Source organism: Lissotriton vulgaris, chromosome 7, assembly GCF_964263255.1.
Source record: "Lissotriton vulgaris chromosome 7, aLisVul1.2, whole genome shotgun sequence".
Lineage (NCBI taxonomy): Eukaryota > Metazoa > Chordata > Amphibia > Caudata > Salamandridae > Lissotriton > Lissotriton vulgaris.
Window position 1 is genome coordinate 105,348,771 of NC_141695.1, and position 21,087 is coordinate 105,369,857.

The window sequence follows — 21,087 nt, forward strand, 5'->3', positions numbered from 1 at the left end:
TGTAGGTAATCTGAAAAATTGCATTTCTTCTTCTGGTGAGGACATAAAGACACAGTTTTAGGATGACAAAATGGATCTACGGCCTGAAATGTCTGACTGTTAGCTTGTGGCTGGATTGGTGAGTCAATGGTTGTGCCACAAAGATACTGGCGTCTTGGTGTATTTTCCCTCTCCCACATCTAACCCTCCTGACAAAAGGGATGCCGAGGTAAGTCAGGAAGTCGTTGGTTGGCCCTTGCAGATACTGACTTGGTACCCCTGCAGCTGAGAGTCTCTGGGGATAAGTTTCCATTGAGGGAGATCAACGTCAGGCTGAGGGGGCAGACTATCTTCCCCTCTTCCATGTACAGAAGACACTGGCCCAATTTATTGGCTTCTCATGTAGGAGAACCTACTCTCAGGAAAATGCCGTGAGAATGGTGCAGAATGATGGCCTACATGTTTTTATACCATCTTGAAGCTAACTTGCATTGCCAAAAAGACTGATCTGAAAACTGTCTGGCATATATAACCATGCCTTGTTGTAGACTGAAAATTGAGCTATTGTAAGTTAATCTTGATGAGTATGGCTTGGGGGGAAAAGAAGGCCCACATTCCTTTCCCTACTCTCTCTATCATAGGTTTACTCTGAACTGTTAGTTCATCTGTTGACAGTGAAGTGTCCAGTCTCAATCTAAGACAGCGTTTCCGGTTACATAGTTTATAGCATAAGTATCCAGTAGGCATACGCCAGATTAAGGTAAATAATATTGTCCACATACTCTCCTGGAGGCTTTAGATGTGCTTGTGGTACATTGTACATTGATAGCGTGCCAACATGTTTATTTAATCCTCTGAATCTCCATTCTCTAATGTCTAAACCTTTGTGGTCATCTTTTTATAAACGAACCATGATGTTCATTGCACCCCTTCACAGCAGAGCAGCCTCCAGTCCGAGGGCAGCTGGTTTCCAGTTTCCTGTGTTAGTCACCGTGACCTAGATAGTCTGCGAGCAGAGCCAAAGTACCATTCACACCAACTTTCAGCAATGGAGGATGAGGAGGGATACACAACTCTGCAGTTAAAGGGGAGGAAGAAACCAGAGGACAGAGACCAAGATGTGTTGAAAGGTACACAGTTCTGTACTCTTTGTATCTTGCGCTTCTTTTCTTTATACAATGCACTATATATGGAGAGAGCAAATGTTTGTTTGCAATGTTGCTGGTCGTTACACCGGGTGTCATTACATCACAGTCATTACGCCGATAGAGCCTTTGAATTGCATGATTAACAATCAAATGTACCTTTATATGGCTTTACATCCACATTTTTATACCTAATTATACATACATTTATGGATTTCTATCTCTATATGTATACATGTATATACTTAAAAATATAAATTGCATAATGTGAATTTAAATGCTAAAATCAATAAATAAATATTTGCACTTTATATTTTTAAAATTATGTTAATAATACAAATTCCCATAAAACCCATCCATGAATCCCCAAAAACTCCCTGATACCAATAGATATACATACTACACTACCCATCCTAGAATGCAAAACTCTTCTTACTATCCCTATACACCACCGGTCTTGGAAAACAAAATAATCCCCCCCCCATACACCACCCATCACTGAAACCATAAAACACCTTACTTCCCTGAGACTCTACCCATCCCTGAACCCTAAAAACACCTTACTAACCCTAACACTACTCATCCCTGAATCCTAAAAAACAAATCACTCGTTGAAATTACCCATAACTGAACCCCAAAACCGCCCACAACTCCTAAAACCCAGACCTTGAATATAAACCATTTTAAAACCCTATATTAACATAATAAATGTTTTTTAAATAATAATATTAATTATTACTTAAGGGTATTTAAAAAAAATCACTTGATATATTATGTATTAAATTAATTAAATTAATTTTAATCATTATTTATTTTTAACTAGAATGTATATGAAATAATTTTTCATAAATAATTATTCATAAATCAATAATTCTAATTTACAACTTTTAAATGAGTATAAAGTCACCTTTCCTTTCGTTATCATTTTATATCCAATGCAGTCGAGTGAGACTGATGACCTAATAAAATACAAGATGGAAGACTGAGCGGTTCATACATATCGCTAGAGCCCAGAGATGGATTTTGTTGGGCCGTATTATACAATTCCCATTACACATTTTTTATTTTACATTTTTCATATGGTGGAGTTAGCATGAAAAATATGTTTTTTTACTTCCACAATTAGATTAATGGCAAGATTAGGTGGTAAGCTGTAGTTTCCATGATTTATGGAACTGAATTAAGAGGTTAGGCAGGTATCATCCAGGTGAAAATATAGATACATTATTTACATTTTTCCATAGTGCCACTGTGCCAGGGTTGTGAGTGTGCTCTACAACTTAACATGAACAAGGATACATTGGTCTTGAATTACGGTTAAACAATAAAAGAGCTCTTCATGGCATCTCGTCTGGAAGACAGTCCCAGGGTGATGATTCAGCACTGCAGACTGTTTGTGCACAGGCTGCATAATTCTTCTGGTTTTTGAAATCCAGTCTCAGGATTTCTTTGCTTCTTAGGTGTTTGTTTTCACCTGAGATGATTATAGAGAATAGATATTAGGTGCCAGTGCAATACAGGCCAATATATTGCCTTCAAATGTTTTTACAACAGTCATCAGTACCCCACCGGCCCCATGCCAGTGGCAGATGGTGATGTTTGAAAGTGGAGGGGTGAAAATTGATCACCCAAGGTGCAGCATGTTAGTGTTAGCTCAACCTGATCAATGATTGCTTGCTGGATACAAACCCAAAGATATTTTTGTAAAAAGCAGCATAAAACTATGTATATTTCAACAAATACTCAAGCAATACTAAAGGGTTAATTTTCATGGTCCCTGATAACGACAGCAGAAGTGTTCAGTTTGTAATCTGAATCAATTTTAATTTATGCATGATGTTTCAAGAAGCACATGCATGCATACTTGCAGAAATACATTTATGTGCAAACATACATGTACACTTGGAGGTGTAAAGGGTTATGTATATGTTTGCATAACTAAATGAACGTCTTTACATGCATGTATACACATATACAGAGAGGTATGCATTTACACATACTTCCTTGCATAAATGCATGCATACTTTCAAATGTACATAAATAAACACATGCATATCACAGAGACATTTGGTATATACATCCCTTTGCAAAGAATCATTTGTTTATACATTTTTGCTCAGTGCTATATCTCCAAACTGTCGACCGATTTGACTAGGGTACCCAATCTTTGTTTATTATCAGGTATTGGGGCTGGAGCACACAGCGTGTGTAGTGGTTGGATTTCTTGTAGGCTTCTGAAAGTGACCCATTAGAATAGGGTCGCTGATCCCGTCCTATTTTTCCTTGCATCATGCTCCCTGTAGCTCTACATTTGTAGTAGAAAAAAATGGTAATAATAAAACAACTGGATAAACTGTTCTCCCCTGGTGAGCGGAAGGGGTTATCCTCTGAATAATTGGGTGCTATGAAACTGTCTTTCTTTAGTATTTTTGAAACAAAAATAAAAGGTAAAATAAATTATGGCCGGTGCTTCCAGTGGCCAGAAGGTGGACTAATTGGTGCCTAAATTGTTTTTAAACTAACCCCTCCTCCTTGTTAATAAATGGGCTCAGACCTGTAGGATTGCTCAGTGAGTTATGCACACCAACTATTGTGATCCGCTTCTGAACAGCAGTTGGTAAGTCAGAATCTCAGAGGCTTAAACGGACCTTACATGAGCAATAATTCTGATAGAGGAATAAAGATATATATATATATATATATATATATATATATATATATATTCCACAGAATGACTGGGAACGCCCACTGCCTCCAAACTAAAGGGCGCGTCGACACGTGGACCTCCCAGTCGCGGGCCAATTAATTCTCCAACACTTCCAATATTTCCAAAGAAAGCAGTAGACGCCGTGTCTGTGCAAAGTTAATTTAATGCCAGCTGGATAGTGCTAGACATGCTTCGCCTGACCTCCAGGCTTGGTCACACAAACGAGAATCCCTGTGTTTCCAGCAGGAAAAAGCTCAGGTGTGAAGGTGAGAATATCATGTGTTTATACTGCGAACAAGACGCATTTTGACCTCTGGCGAGGTCTTGGTCATATATATGTATATATTGGTCATCATAGATATATATATATATATGTATATATATATATATATATGTATATATATATAAATATTTTAAGCAGTTTTTAGAGCAATAAAAAGATCTGCCAATACGCCCTAGAATTACTATGTAAAATGTGCACCTTATAAACCGTAGCATGTGCCTTTGTTTACCTCTAACCAGTGGACAAATCACTCTATCAATGTGCTTGCCAGTACTGTTTGCTCATGGCTTGATACTGCAGGATGGCACTGTGTGGTAAACAAAGGATTACAGAAAAAAATATTTTGTATTGTGTACTCAAGCAGTAGAAAATCCTATCTTAAATAAAGTATTGTTGCATTGTTACGGAACGGGTATATTTCTTGGCAAGACCATGGTGCTGATTGTGTAGTTTTCACCAGTTTCCAGCAGTATGTGGTAAACTTTGAATATGTTTCGAGCAGCAGTGTAAAAAAGAACCCAGTCACACAGGCATACTCAACATACAATCATATGTACACTAACATATACAGTCTAACCCATTTCATGCTGAGGTGTGTTGTACTGTAAGTTAAAGGTAATAACCTCAAACAAACACTGCCATGTAAACGATCAAAGAAAAAGCATTACACAGCGAGGGACTTTTGTGCCGTCGGAATGTCACTTTTTTGATGTTCCGGTTTCACCATGTGTCACAGCATATTGACAAGGCCACGTAAAGCCACTTTACCTGGCTTTTCATGGCCTAGTAAATATGTGCCCTTTCACGCAGAACACTGAGTGAAAGGGGTGTTCCATGTGTGTTGCTGTGGGTGTTCCCACGCAACAACCATGGAATCTGAAGTATTTCAACATTTTTGAGAAATCGGAAACCTGGAAATGAGTCAGAATCTAATGCCACCCCAGGGGTGGCGTTAGGGAGGCACCATGAGGAGAAATGTTTTCATTTCACTTAGGGGCCTATTATGATTGCGGTTTTCCCGCATCCTGCGGGCCGGCGGAAGCCACTGCCGGCCCGGTGGATGCGGGAAAACCGCCGCGGAGCCTCGAAAGACCTTCCGCCATATTAGGATGGCTGGTGGGTCTGGCATTCCGTCCGCAGCTTTTCCGCCGTGATCGGAAGGCGACCGCGGCGGAAAAGCTGTGGACGGAATGCCAGACCCACCAGCCATCCTAATATGGCGGAAGGTCTTTCGAGGCTTGAACATGGCTGGCGGTGTCTATCATACACCGCCAGCCATATTAGGATGTCTGGAGTACTATGCCTTTACACGGCGGCATTTCCGCCGTGCAAAGGCATACAGATTTTTGTTTGGGGGGGGGGCATTGCGGGCCCCCAGGGGTGAAGGGGGTTGGGGGGTGCACATGGGGGGTGCATATGGTACCCCCTGCATTTGCATGCACAAAGCAGCAGGCACCGCGCGGTGCCTGCCGCTTTGTGCATGCAAATGCCCAGCTTACATTTTGTACATTGCGGCGGGTGCTGCTTCAAGCAGCACCTGCCGCAATGTTAAAAATACAGGATGTGACCGCCAGGGTGGCGGTCACATCCTAATTTGCAGGGAGGGACCGCCGCTGCCCCTGCGGACGGTCCCTCCTACTCCAGGGTGGCGGACGGACTCTGGTCCGTTCGCCATCATAATCAGTCCCTTAGTTTTTTCCTTTTTCTATGTGTGCTGCATTCTGAAGCACACATAGTACATAGTACTGTAGTCCAGTACCATACAAATACCATTAAATTCAAGTAGGCCAACATTTATTTTAGTGTCTTCCCAATTTTCCTATGCTTATATGTTGCTTAAAGTTCTCTTGAGTGCCAATTTCAAGATTGAGTAGCTCATCCAGTGCATGTTTATGCTTTTTAATCTGGGACTTTATAGTCCTGTTTCCGTTCAGGGCTAAAAGTCACAGAATGCAAACCAATAGCTTGGACTTGATGAGCTTCTTTTGCAGGGATCTCAGACTTCTGAGAGATCCGTGCTTACCCCTATGAGCACACGGTTCCAGATTTCATTCTTAGAGCAGCCACAGTGGCACAGTCCGAAAGAGCAAGTGGTCCAACATATGAAAGCATGCACATTGGGAGACTTTCTCACGTATTGAACAACACCTGCATTAAAGACATTTTTTGAGGGAAAAACTTTATTTAAGCCCGCAAATGGAATCAAACGTTAAGGTGTAGAATTGGGCCATCTTTTTAAGCAAAATATTATTTTATCACCCCTTTTCATACCCAGTATACTGTTCCCTTCCCTTTTCTTTTGCACCTCCACACTTTGATATCCCTAGCCCCTTCACCTCCCAGAAACTGATTTGACACGATCAGTCAGCTCATCCTTTTTCTCCTCCATTTTAAACCCATATTCACTTTTGCTCCTTTACTTCATTATGTTATGTTAGATTTTATTTGTCAGTATGCGTACACTGAGTTTGGTGCTATTGAGCAATGCAACAGAGATTAAAAATTGAATTAAATATGTGTGCAGAATTATTAATTAAAAAGCAGATATTTAAGTTTTTTAGTAGCAATTCAAAGGGCCCTTTCATCAAATGAGACCATTTTGACCCCAGGAATGTCAGTACAAGTTTGAGAGAGGAACGCAATGCTCACATAAAGATAAGTAAATGTAATTTGTTGTCATAAATGCAGGAGAAGTCACAAGAATAATGCAATGCACAATTACTAGAGCTTTAAACTTATTTTTGTATTTATCGGTAACCAGTGGAGTCTCCTTGAGATGGGAGAATATGGTCTGGATGCCTTGAACCCACTCCAAGGAAGGTCATGGTGATTTGCATTCACAGGGGGTATTTTAGGGGTTTGTCAGGAAAACCTAGGTAGATGAAGTTCCCATAGTCCACACAGGTTTGCTTACAGGCTATTACCACAGTAATATAGTGATAAAGCGCAATATAAGAAAAAATATTTTAGGAATTGGTATTTGCCAAATCAAGAACTTACCACTTTGGAAATATAAGCCTATTAGAATGGATCACTGACACAATAACAATGCATACAATATTGAATCACAAAACATTCAGAAAAGAATGTTGATAACAAAAATATTGATTTCTTATACCTACTTATTAAAACCACAAATATCGAGACAACAAGTATTGTTGTTAAGAATAGCAAGTTTTACTTCTATCTAAAACACAAATATCGGAAAGAAAAATATCTTGATCTTTAAATCAATGTATACAATGTCAAAAATATTGATTCACAAAATATCAACTACAATAAAAACCCTAAAATGATTAAATCATCATAAATACATATAAAAAATAATACTTTTACCTAAAACAATTATTTGAAATAAATCCTAAAACATTTATACACATATTTAAACTAAATATAAATATATTACACCACCAACATATTTACCATTCACCCTAATAAATTATATAATTAAAATCATAAAAATACAACCCATAAAAAATATTACCACTAACTATAAACATTTGGGCAGCAACCTAAATATTAACAAATATAAATAAGTGTAAATACATTTATATTCAATACTATCTACTATATATCGTACTAAAAAATAAAACCTAAATTAGCATTTACCATAGAAGGACATAACTGATAAAAATATCTAACTGAAACTAATCAGCCAATAAAGGCAAAGTAGAAACAACTCCATCTAATAAAATCAGACAAACAATGACATCAAAAAATATAAAAGGCACACTAATTTAATCAACAAAATACTTCAGAAACGACAAACGCTGCAAGACAAGTGAACTCTGACGGATCTTCTGAACATACCATTTAAGAAGAAGGGGGGCTTGGGGGAGGGCATCCGACCCCTGGGAGGTCTCCTCCCCCGGGCGGTTTGGGAGATCTGGGTGGGGACTTCCTTCTAGCAGATTCCATTTGGGCTTCTTTTGGGCTATTTTTGTTTGGATTGGGAGCCCAGCCTATAAAGGGGCGGGGCTCCCTTTCTCGGGCACCATTTTGGGCTTAGGTGACCTGGTGGCCGGTTCTTTCTTAGCTAGTTTTTGTGTCAGAGTTTTTGGTAGTTCTTAGTCTCTACTTTTGTAGTGATCTCTATTGGTTATTATGGCTGGAGAGGATTATCGTGTACTTGAAGCTATCCGCCTTCTCAGCGAGGCGGGTCGTTTGGACCTGGTGATAGGCGACTGGGTGCAGGCCGAGCCTCCTCGTCCCCAGCGGGAGGCATCGGCGAGGGTGTCGGCTGCGGTGGCAGGGTGTTCTTCCCCCAAACGTCGGGGCCGCTCTAGAACTAGGAGGGCGGGTGCGAGGTCACGCCGTGGGAGTGACTCAGGGTCGTCTGACCCGTCGAGTAATTTGGGCCTTTCTGTGGGCGGTGTGGTTTTGGAGGGTGAATTGCTCACTGTGCCGGCGGAGGTATCAACGGTCGATATTCGCGACAGGGCGGCCTCTGCTCCTGTTTTGCGAGGCCGTCGTGCTTCTAGGCAGCGTGGTTGCACGCGTCGCTCTGCTTCGGCCTCCGCGGTGGCGGTTACTGACGTCACTGGTGGAGGAGGGGCGAAGGCCATTTTGGATTTTGAATCCTTGGCGCCGCGACCGTTACAGGGCGGTCAGGTGCAGGTTGTGTCCGAAGTTGTCGCTCCCCAGAGCGTTATCCGACAGACCGTTTCTACTGCACCTGTGGTGGTTGAATCGGATAGGGTGGGTGCTCCTTCTATTTCACAGCCTTTATCGTTGCTGTCTGGTCCTGTTATTATTGAGAGTTCTGGTTTGGTTGTGAGTGGTGCGACGGTTAGGGACCAAAGTAGCCCTTTGTTGTTTTTCCCTACGGTTTCTACTAGGGGGAAAGTGGTTTCAGTTGGTAGTGGTTCTCTGGGCGAGGGGGAATGGGCGCAGATGGGGATTTTGGAGGGAGCAGGGCGTGGGGATGGGTCGTTTCATGGGGGGGATTCTTCTGGCGTGGGTTTTCCTGCAGTGAGGTTCCGTTCGTTAGGGGTTCTGGAGGGTTTACCTTCTTGGGGGGAAGGGCATGGAGATGCCTCTTTTCAGCGGGGTGGTCAGGGTGGTTCTTTTCATAGGTTGTCTGGTGAGTTTCAGTTTCCTGGATTGCATGTGGATAGGAGGGTTGGAGCGAGGGGTGCCTTGGATGAGTCGAGGGTTCAGGATTCGTCAGCTCAGGGCCCTGCGTCAGAGTTTATACAGTCATTGTTGGATCTTAGTTCAGATGAAGAAGTATGCGAGCCGTCTCCTCCTAGGTTAAGTGCGGCTTTGAAAAGAAAAGGCGCAGGTGGTGCTGTGGTTTTTACAGAAGCTGGGCAAGGTTTTGGTAGTAGAGTAGGTGAGTTGTCTTCAGTTCCTGGTGTTGTGTTTAGTAAGGGACCCGGCACACCAGTCCGGCCTTTTTCGTTGCAGGTTGGAGTTCGCCCGGGAGCAGCAGACTTGGCAGGGCGGCAGGCAGCCCAATCACGCCGAGGAGAAGTGCGGGTGGAGCCTGGCGCGGCACGTCCCATACCAATGAGGGATCCCGTCGTGGCCATCCCACGCAGGTTCAGCACGACCTCGATGGCCCCAACGAGGGATTTCAGCATAGGCGGTGTAAGAAGGTCAAGCGCGACCTTACCAGCCTCAACGAAGGAGCCCAGCGCCTTTCATGAGAGCGGGTCATGCACGACCTCTCTTGTGCCCCGTGGTTTTAGTAATTCTGCATTGTTTTTTCCAGGTGTCCAGGAGGTTGTAAGTGGTAATAGTGGAGGAGCGTACCGGCGAGTACAGTCGGCCTCCCCGCCTAGGTCAAGTGTGAAGGCTAGTAAGGCCCATGGTCGTTCTAAAACGGCTGAAACAGTTCAGAATACGGTGGTTGTACCTGCTCCTCCCCAGTTGGATGAATCATTAATTTTGGATTATGACGAGGACAGCTCTGAGGAGGGCGAGGTGCGGGAAGTGGTGTCTGGGGGGGGCATTCTAATGTCTCTCACAGTGTGTTACAGGCACCGGTGGTGCGGAGTCGTGCAGAGTCGTCAAGGCCACGAGTGCTCGGTGAGGGCTCCTCGGAGGGTGGACGACGGTTCTAGTACGGAGTGAAGGACGGAATCCAGTCAGCCTCCTTTATACGCCCAGGTGAGAATGTGGTACATTCTGTGCGACCAAAAATGGTGTCCATTGGGATTGGTGTGGACTTGGTCTCTAGTGAAAGTGATGGTAAAATATACAAAGGTCGTGTGGTTAAAGACCAAGGTGTGGGCACAAACGGTGATGATATAAGTACAAGCTCTAAAGTGGATAGTGGCACTTCCACTGTTGGTTTGGGCACTTCTAAAAATGTGTTACACAGTAAAGAGCTGAAAATTAAAAAGTTGCCGTATATGGGGGTTACTAAGCCCTTGGGGGCTCATTTAATGCTCAGCACTAAAGAACGTATTTGGAACGGTGAGTATGTGGAACTGCTGAAATTGTTACATAGGGAGGTTCGGGCCAAGGAAGGCTCTAAAGAGGAAGAGTATGAACTGGCTAAGCGCCCTAAAGTTCCGTTAAATATTGAGAATTGGACGGCGGCCTTTTTAATATATGCCAGCGTCTATTGTGAGAAGTTTCCTGAGCGCTGCGTATCCTTATTTAGATATATGGATGTCATTCAAAAGGCTCAGATGACAAGAAATGATTTCGCATGGGCTCAGTATGATGAGGAGTTTAGGGCGCGCATGGCTTGGGACCCGGAGGCGAAATGGGGGGAGTTGGACACTGACCTTTGGCAGGATACCATGGGTTCTTCTGCTAGTGGTAGAACTATTTTCACAGCTAGCGGTCTTCCTTTAGTTTATCGCCCCTTTCAGGCTCGTCCCACCCGGGGAGGGGTGGGAGACAGCTCTACCACACAGTCATCTACAGGCACGTGCTGGGATTTTAACAAGGGGGTGTGTAACAGAGAATTCTGTAAGTTCCGGCACAAATGTTCCCAATGTGGCAGGAAAAATCATCCTTTGTCCAGATGTTGGGGTCCCAGGCCTTCCGGAGGTCCACAAGGTTCACAGCAGGGTACAGGAGCTTATGTCGCGCCACAGCAACCCCCAGCTCCCAGGGGAGGGAAGTCATCAGCCGGTGCTGGGCCCAGAGGCTCGTACACCGGTTAATGTCATTAATTTGGCTGCCGCCTTGCGGGACTATGTGCCTGCGAGGCTGCGGTCGTTTCTGTTATCTGGTTTCCACTTTGGTTTTCGGTTAGGTTGTCGTAAATATTTAATTTACCGTCTTAATTTCTATGCAGGTAAGGACTTAATCAATAATAACTCAATCGGAAAGAAAAAAACAGAGTCCGTGGTGTTAGAGTTCTTAGGGGTTTTATTCCTTAAAAAGGAATCGTTCCGGAACCGGATATCATCTTCCTGCAACCACAAGGGGTTCAGGAAGGAATAGAGCAATATTTTATTGACAATACATAGCTTATATACTTATATCACATCATAGAAACCAATATAGTAGGCGTAACAGCTGAGAGAAGACAAGATAACAGCATCCACGTGTTAGTAGTACGTAATCAGAAGGCGTGAACTAGGCGTGAACTAGAGGTGTGTGCTAGAAGCGTCACAGGTAGGTGTCATAAGTGGGTGGCACAAAACAGAAATGTTGCAATGTCAGCAGAAATCGGAGGCTTGGATGCGCGCGCAGCTGCATGACGTGTGATTGACGTGAAACTGGAGGGTGCAGGGGACTTGACATTTACACTAGCGGAAAGAGACAGAAGTCTGGCATGTCAGATCAACTCGTACTTCTATCATATCTGATATCTGATGTTTTAGGAACTGAGCTATCTGGGCAGAAAGGTCTCTGGGGCAGAAGCTATTCTATACTGACTGAGAGTGCGTGTATAAGCGCCTAAGTGTCTGCATGAGAAGCGTGGGGGCATGGGCCTTCCATGGAAGCATGGTAACAGAAGCTATGAATTACTTGCATGGAGACAGTGAGGCCGGCCCTTCTGCTCTGCAGCTGGGGGGATGTTTACTTAAACTAGTAGGCAGGAATGTATTTTCGAGGAGCGGAACAGATAATTCGAAGGTTGTAGTCAGTCTTGGCAGGCAGCAGGCTGAGCTAAATGCGGTGGGCCGCGCTGAAAGTAAGTCAGAGTTCACGGGTACAGAGACAGCCTGGGCTGAGGCTTTCAGAGTCAGAAGCTAGAAAAAGGCTCGATGGCAGGATTTCAGGGCCTACTTTGCCAGAGCTGAAAAACGTGTAAAGTGCACCACAAAAAGACGTTGGCATAGCATACTTAGGAACGGACTATTCAACCCATTCAGGGTGGGTCTGAAAGAGGACATGTTAACGTTGGACGCAAATGTATTTGCGTCTTCATAGCTGGCACAGGAGGGAAGTTACATGCACTTTAAGCTGGTACATGGAGACGGTGGGGTACACGCTAGGGAACACAACTTGACCATAAAATTTATATTTCCTCAAGGTTATGAGGGACCTCGTTTGAGACGTTGGTCAAAAAATTTGAAGTCGGCCAGCAAACATCCTGCTATAGTGCAAGCAAAGTTGGACAAGGAAGTGAGTGAGGGTAGGATGGCAGGTCCTTTTGATGATTGGCCTTTGGTGAATTTGATTGTGTCCCCTATTGGAGTGGTCCCCAAGAAGGAGCCTGGGCAGTTTCGGCTCATCCAGCATTTGTCCTGGCCGGAGGGTGAGTCTGTGAATGATTTTATTGACAATGACGCTGCCTCTGTGTCTTACTCTTCTGTTGATGTGGCTATGCAACTGGTTGTAACGGCAGGCCCTGCTGCTTCAATGGCAAAATGCGATATTAAATCTGCATTTCGACTGCTTCCAGTCCATCCTGAAGACTGGTGTCTTCTGGGCATCCATTTCCTTGGTAAATGGTACGTGGACAAAGCACTGCCAATGGGTTGCTCTATGTCCTGTTCATTGTTTGAAACCTTTAGTACGTTTCTGCAATGGTTTTTTACTCAACGAAGTGGACATGAGTTGGTCACGCACTACTTGGATGATTTCTTCTTTGTGGGTACAGCAAATTCATTGGACTGCCATAATGCTCTCACAACGTTTCAGTCCTTGATGAGTTATTTGGGTGTGCCATTGGCTCCCGAAAAGACCATGGGTCCTTGCGCGACCTTGTCTTTTTTGGGAATTGAACTTGACTCGCATTTGATGCAAGCTTGTCTTCCCATTGAAAAGAAACAGAAAATGCTGGATTTGGTGGGAGCAATGTTGGGAAAGGAAAAAGTGTTGGTAAAGGAGATTCAAGTTCTGCTGGGGCACCTTAACTTTGCTTGCAGGGTGGTCAGGGCGGGCAGGACTTTTTGTAGGAGGTTGGGTAGAGCTCTGTCTGGTCATTCCCTACCCCATCATCGAGTGAGGCTGTCAGCGGGGGTCAAGGAGGACCTGCGTATGTGGATTTTCTTTTTACATTCCTTCAACGGTGTGCCCTTATGTCGTGAGGTGGACTGGTGTTGGGATGCGCAAATATTTTCTGATGCAGCAGGCAGTGAGGGTTTTGGTCTTTACTGGCAGGGGAAATGGTGTGCTCAGCAGTGGCCGGAACACTGGAAGAACGGAGGCAGGAGTATTGCCTTTTTGGAATTGTTCCCTGTCGTGGTGGCCGTTACGTTGTGGGGTCAGGATTTGGCCCACAAAAAGGTGCTTTTTCGAATTGACAATATGGCTGTGGTTCAAGTGATTAATAAACAGTCAGCCAGGGACCCTCAAATCCTAAAACTCCTTAGAGTGTTTGTGTTGGGATGTCTGAAATATGAAATTTGCTTTCGGGCCTTGCATGTTCCTGGCGTGGACAATGACATTGCGGATGCTTTGTCTCGTTCACAGTGGGAGAGATTCCGTGGGCTTGCTTTGGAGGCAGACGAGGAGCCGACTCCCATGCCGGACCATCTGTGGACGAGGGGCAACACAGGGTTATTCAATTGGTTCTAGGCTCCCTGGCTCCTTCCACTAAATTGGTGTATGAGTTGGCCTGGAACGAGTTTTTGGCGTCGGGTGCCTGTAGGAGGGAGCTGGCATGGCAAAGGTCTGAAGATGTTGTTCAGTTTATTTTGCGTCTCATGGACAGAGATTTATCCAGAGTTACCATTGCTGGCAAGCTGGCGGGTGTTTCATTTATGGGTAAGCTGTTGTGGGGATATGCCCCGTCGGCCGGGGAGTTGGGTAGGAGAATGTTAGAAGGGTGGTCTCGGGAGCGGGGCTGTGTTCGAACCCTTCGGTCCCCTTTATCGTGGCAAAAATTGTTCCATGTTATTTCTGTACTGCCTGTTGTATGTACTGATCGAATAGAAGCTTGTTTGTTTGCCACTTTGATGGTATGGATGTTTTTTGGTGTTTTCCGGGTGTCTGAGCTGCTGGGAACTAAAGCTGGTCGAGGTCTTTTGTGGGGGGACGTTCAGTTGTCGGTTAGGGGAGTCCATGTTTGGCTCTCTCATTCGAAAACGGATCAGAGAAGTTCTGGCAAAGGGGTTTGGTTGGAGGCGGTTTCCCCTCCGGAGACGTGCCCTTTACGCTGGGCTCATTGCTGGAAAGAACTGTCGGGTGGGGTTTTGGATCACCCGGTTTTTCGTCATATGAATGGTTCCTTGGTGTCTAACTATCAATTGCGCATGGTACTGCGTAAAGCGCTGCGTCATATTGGCTTGGACGATACGCTGTATGGTACACACTCCTTCAGGATTGGGGCGGCCACAGAGGCTTTTAATAGGGGTTGGTCGAGGGAAGATATCATGGGCCTGGGGCGCTGGACTTCAAACTGCTTTCAGCGCTATGTCAGGGGCGATTCTGGTGGAGCGCATGCGTCCTCTTCTGTTTTGCCTGTCTGATACTGTTTTCTTTTTCAGGTTCCGTGGCTGGGCCTCGCGCTGCTTTTCTAACGGTGTGGATCGTGGGCCATTCGTTCGTTAAACGAGCGCAAGTTTAAGCTCGACAAAGTTATTGTGGAACATTGTTAGGTTTTAATGACCGCTTATTTAACATTGTGTGGAAAGGTAAAGGGGGCATGTTGTGGAAAGAATTAATTCCTGCTCTCAATTCCTGGATGGTAGGTGGGTTTTGTCCTGATGTGCTGGTTCTCCACCTGGGTGAAAACGATTTGGGTTCTGTGAAGGGTGTCGTTCTTCTCCGGGCAATGAAGAAAGATCTGTCTTTGATACATAAGCAGTGGTCTGGGTGTCATGTTTTGTGGACAGAGTTGGTCCCCAGGAGGGTTTGGAGGAACGCTGTGAAGCCGAAGGCGGTCGATAAATCCTGTAGAAAGCTTAACTTGGAAGTTTCTAGGTTCTGTAGAGACCTGGTTTTGGGCGTATCGTCCACAGCGATATTAAGTATGATGCGGTTGAATTTTTTAGAGGTGATGGTGTTCATTTGTCCCGGATGGGGATGGATTTGTACCTCCTAGAGCTGCGCGAGGTCTTGTCTCACTGTTTGTCGGTTCAGCACTTTGTAGGTGAATTGAGTGTTGGTTAGTTGTTTTCTGTTTTCCTTTCTCCCCCTTCCTCTCCCTGGTTTTGCCCGTTTGTGCTTGTGGGTGGGGGGGCAGAAAGGTGGGGTTCTTTCCCTACTCGGTCTTTCTCCCCACGGCTTTCTGGGTGGCGGTTTATTCTGTAATTGTCAGTTTTGGGCCAGGTTTGGACCCGTTGGTTGTGAAGTTGGATTTTGTTGGGGGAAGTTTTATACAGGTTGAGGTTGTGTTCTGAGAATATGGGTCGGGGGATATGGATCAGTTTGTTTGTAATTGGGATTTTGTAATTAGGATTTTGGTAATGTGATGTTATAATGTTATTGGGGTTTTGTATGGTTTATTATGTGTTCGGGTATGTACGGGTGGGGGCGGGTGTGATGGAGGGTGTGGGGTGGGGGCGGGGTTTGGGGATTTGAAATATAACAAACAAAATTGGTTATGGTTTAGATTGTTAGGCTGTTGCCGAGGTTGTGGTATTTGTAAATGTGCACCTGTTCCAATAAAGCGGCCTTTTTCACACTCTATAGGTTGTCATGGTCTGCTCACTCTCCCCCACCCCTCTCTCCCAAATATATGCCTCTCAACAACTAGCTAAGTAGGTAAAGCTTTTATTTAAACTAAATGTACTTGTTAATAAACTTAAAATTGTAAAATAGCAAAACAATTAATAAACCACGCTCCAACTTTTATCTCTTTACATACTCTTCCTAAAAGGAAACACTCTGACTTGGAAAAGCGATAAACTGCCAGAACAAAAACAACTATCACAAACCAGCAAAAAGATATAAGAAAGTAAGTTTACAAAATTAATTAAAAAAACTGTAAACTCACCCAAATAGCAAGTGCAAATAAACACAATTTCCTCAACCTCTACAAACTACCAACATGTTAACATTTAAAATGAACCTAACTTTTTTTTTCATCCAACAGAAAAGAAAGCACCTGCGCCCCATTCGAACACCCACAAAGGAAAAGCTGCAAAACAGTGTGAAGTATCTAAACAGAACATATATGTAAGCATGCAGAATAGAAGTAGTTGCATATATTTACATGTAAATAACAAATGCACTTAGTTTAAAATCTTGCATATAGTTATACTATTACACGACTTTCAGATACAAATACATAAATTCACAACAAGGAAAGCAGTTACTAAATCACATTGGCTACCCCTACAGTCAAGAATGTGCATCAACAGAATATATAAATTAGAAATGTACCAAATACTATTCTAATGCGTGCTATGGGAGGGCCACTACAAAAGATTGCCATTGTAGTTCATGTAAGAGAGCACCCCCCAAATGTAACAGAAATATAAGTAAGGGAGGTGTTGAAGGATTTAAGATAGGAAAGCATTAGCTCCTATTAACCCACAACCAAAATCTTTAATGATATACTGCCTAATTAATATACTGCCTAAAGTTCCGGAACACATCACAGGCCAACTACCACCTATACCCATTTTAAAATGTTTAATTGCATAAACTAAAAAAGACACCAGTGATACTCCTCCTGCCCCAGAAGGTACCAAGACATAGAAATACCTGAACATTTAATAGTGACACATAATGAGGAACTTTTCCTTTAACATGACAACCTAAACAATGAGGAACAAATCCTAATATTGTCTATAGCAAATAATTTACTAAAACTAAGCCATTGTTTATTGTTGGACACTAAAGGGGTTACATTTTCTATTCCAACTCCAATCTAACCATGTTAGAGGAAGGTGTTGCGACATTTACTGTTCCAACTCCGATCTAAACATATTGGGGGAAGGTGTTGAACATTAAAGGGGTGACATTTACTATTCCCACTCCAATCTAAGCCAATTTGAAGATGTTTTTGGATGTTAAAGAAGTGAAATTTGCTATTTCCACTGCAATCTAAAACAATTTATACAAGGTAATACAAATTAAAGATTTATATACACAATCAATGCTCCATACTCCACTACAAACCTATATATTCATATTTAAACATCAACATTTGTTTTAATATTTACTACCATTACTGAAGATTAAATCACAAAATAAAACAAACTACTAATCCAAAATTAACAATCATAAAACACACAAATATAAAAACATTTTTCACATTTAAAAAATCAAATATATATTTGTAATAAAAATATAAATAGTATAATTATAAAACAAAGCAAATGTAAAATATTTGTATTATATCAAAAATATAAAAAAATGGAACACTTTGATATAGAATTTCTATTTATTTTACTTAATTGAGAATTTTTCTATTTTTACGATTATTACAGTGTACTTAAAAAAAAATGTATTAATATGATTAATATAAATGTTGACTAATTCTAAATTAAAGTGTATTAAAGATATAAATATAACACATTTTAATAACAAAAGTAAAATATGTGTTTGCATATCATTAAAATAATTAATATAAAATTTCCTTTAAAGTATACACTTTTTAAAAATCTTCCCACCATTAACCCAAGATCCCGCTACTAAAAACAATTATAAAACCATTAATTACAATTACAAAACTACATTACAAAACAATTAAAAAACCCCGACCGTGTAATGTGGTTAACACTAGACAAATACCTCAACTCTGACAAGCCTCCATAAATCAACCATACACGCCTGACCAACTGCTAGTAATCCAGCGTAGGGAGTGTAAGCTAACACTAAACAGCCGCCAAACACATCTATGTTTTGTCTTTATGACGCAGCACGCGGACACACGCAATTACCTATATGTTCAATGTTAAATGTTTTAAGCCGAATGCAGAAACTTGGGGCAGACACAAGTGTAAATCATGTATCCCTACTGCCTCGCCCGTATAAGGTCTTCCTGTCCGCCGCGGTCCCCCCGCCATAATAATATGGCGGGGGCAAAATGGGTGGCGGGCGGGCTAGGATGTAGGGCGGATCGCCATGCCATGCGGGCGGTGGCGATCCGCCCTACATCCTAATGGGCCCCGATATTGTTGTATCACAATATTTGTTTTTTCTGATATTTTATATAAACACCTCTTCGAATAGATTGGCGTCAATATTAATTCCAAGATTATGTGCAAATTTAGGAGGGTTGCCCACAATTTCTTGCCAGTGTTGGGAGACAATTTGCACCCTGGTAGTCAAGAGCTCTCTTTTTTTTTAGATTAAGTTTTAGAAAATTGTGGTCATCCACTTCCAGGCAAATGTGAGAACAGCAGGGTAATACATCTCTCATAACTGTGGTAGTGTACAAAGGTCCTTGAGCATCTGACAATTTAAAGATCATGTGTATATCGTTAGTGTATGTATAGAATTCAGCACCCAACAAATGAATAGTGTGGGTTAGTGGAAACACTGCATTGAAGAGACAAGGCAAAAACACTAATCCTTGTGATATCCTAAGTTTTTCTTCTGCTTAGAAAGAGGGAGCAAAATTGTCTGGGATCACCGGAAAAGGAGGTCTCAACTTATTTCATTGCTAGATCATTGAGAACAATATCCAGTGGTCTCTTAAAAAGTAGAGGATGGTCGATTGTGTCAAAGGCTGCTGTGAAATCTAACAGGATCAGTACTCCGAAACAACTGCAATTTATCAGTCTTTGTTGATCATCTCGAACTGAAGTTGCTGTTAGCTCTGTACTACTGGGCTTTTGATCTGAAGCTTGTCTGGGGGGGTGCTACTGTTAGATTTTACTAAGGAATACAGTTGTGTGAGGACCAGATTTAGCATCACTTTCCCCAAACAAAGAAATAGAGATTTAAAGAAACTGATTAGGGTCATTGGGCGAAAGAGTGGGTTTCATCTTCAATGCTTATAACATTGCTGTTTTCCATTTCCATGCTACTATGTCATGCTTAAGGGTACGATAGAACATTAAAGTCTGACGGAGAGCCCATGGGTCTGGTAATGGCTCTGATATTGGGAACCTCATTAATGTTTACTGGATGTTTTCAATTCTTATGATAAAAACAGGTTGAGAACTGATCACATGAATCTTGGGAAGTCAAGATGGACTTATTTATCCAGAGATTTGTGTTAGTCTGTTATCTGCATATTTAATATGGGCTACTTAGTGATTTTGATTCGCTATACACATCTGTTGTTTATAGATATATGTACATTGTGTAAAGCTATTTGGTTTCCTAGTTGTATTTTATCTTCATTGCCTTTAGTATTTCGATCAGAGAATGAAATAGTAGCTGGAACCAAAAACTATGCTTCTAATAATTCTCAATTCTTTCCTTCTGCACCACAAAACTCAAATTGACACTTTATGGTCCTGATTACAAGTATAGGTGATATTTATCTCACCCGGTAAATGACAATAGCACAGGGCTCATTATTTACCAGGTTCAATAAATAGCGCCTATTAGATGTTACTGGGAAATAACATGAGGCTTTATGTAGCCTCATGTAACAACTTAATTTATGTATATGCTAAAGTGATGGTTTAAGGGTGTTCCAAGAAATACTTTTTTATTAAGACTTTGCAGGACCTATGTACATTGAATGGTTAGTTGTGAATCAGATAAAGTATTATTGATACAAATCATTGTCGTAATTCTTCTATGATTTCAGATATTGTACCTTATTTTCAATATATATTAAACCGTAAGAATAATTATATACGGAAAACATAAATGCATTACAAATGATTAATAATTTTATTCATGAACACATATTTAAAATACTTCCAAAGTCTTAATTAGTCATATTCTTACAATCAGTTTTCATCATTGCATTAGACAGTACCATCAGATTCCCTCGCCATTCATCATAAGCTGTACATATGTTACATTTCATTCTATAGTATGGGCAGAACATGATATGTGGCTGGATTTCTGTCTCCTCACAGTTACAAAACCTACACATTCTGTTTGCCCGTGCAATGAGTGTTTATGCTCCCAAACTGTCATTAGTGTTAACAAGGTTCAAGTAATTTTCATAAATCCAAGCCATGTTTCAGGACTTACACTGATTATTATTAAGCAGGTAGCATTTTGATATTAGCTAAATATGTCAATCATGTGTAATCTCTTTTTAAACTCACCAAAGACAATTCATTTCTATTTTATCACACTTAGTAAACGTTATAACAGTCATTCTTTGATTTGAAAAAAAAAAATTGAATTATTGACAGATAGCCACCTACTACAAATGGGCACAAATATGGTTATGTACATCACCTCTGCGGACCTCAAAATAGGGGGAAGGAAACATCTTCTATTGGCTGATGCTACCAAAATCTCAACTAAGTGTTTGCAATAGGATAACTGTGTTGGTGAGTCATAGGTGGTAAACTACTGAGATCATCTTCTTGCAATAAGACTTTAGCAGGAGGGCAATTGATAATACCCCCGGTATAGAAGGAAACAATAAAGTACTTTCCCTGTAAACATAGTATTGTTTTTTGCAGCTCTCTTACAAACGTAGGGATGGGTTGGCAAATGTGAAACCAAAGGAGGAAGGATAACAATTATGTTTGTTACTCAAAAGTCAACATTGTGTTATAGGATAAAAATAATCATTTTGA

The 21,087-nt window shown here is 42.1% G+C and overlaps 1 protein-coding gene across 2 annotated transcripts in view; it reads left to right on the plus strand.

Annotated features, from left to right (window-relative positions):
• The first annotated feature begins 1,013 nt into the window (after positions 1-1,013).
• LOC147700919 (killer cell lectin-like receptor subfamily B member 1B allele A) overlaps positions 1,014-21,087 on the plus strand; it is a 51,512-nt gene continuing 31,438 nt past the window's right edge. For both annotated transcript variants that reach the window (XM_086928541.1, XM_086928542.1), the window contains exon 1: positions 1,014-1,109. In XM_086928541.1, coding sequence (XP_086784667.1) covers positions 1,028-1,109 — 82 coding nt within the window. In that variant the 5' untranslated portion in view covers positions 1,014-1,027. The remainder of the gene's footprint in view (positions 1,110-21,087) is intronic.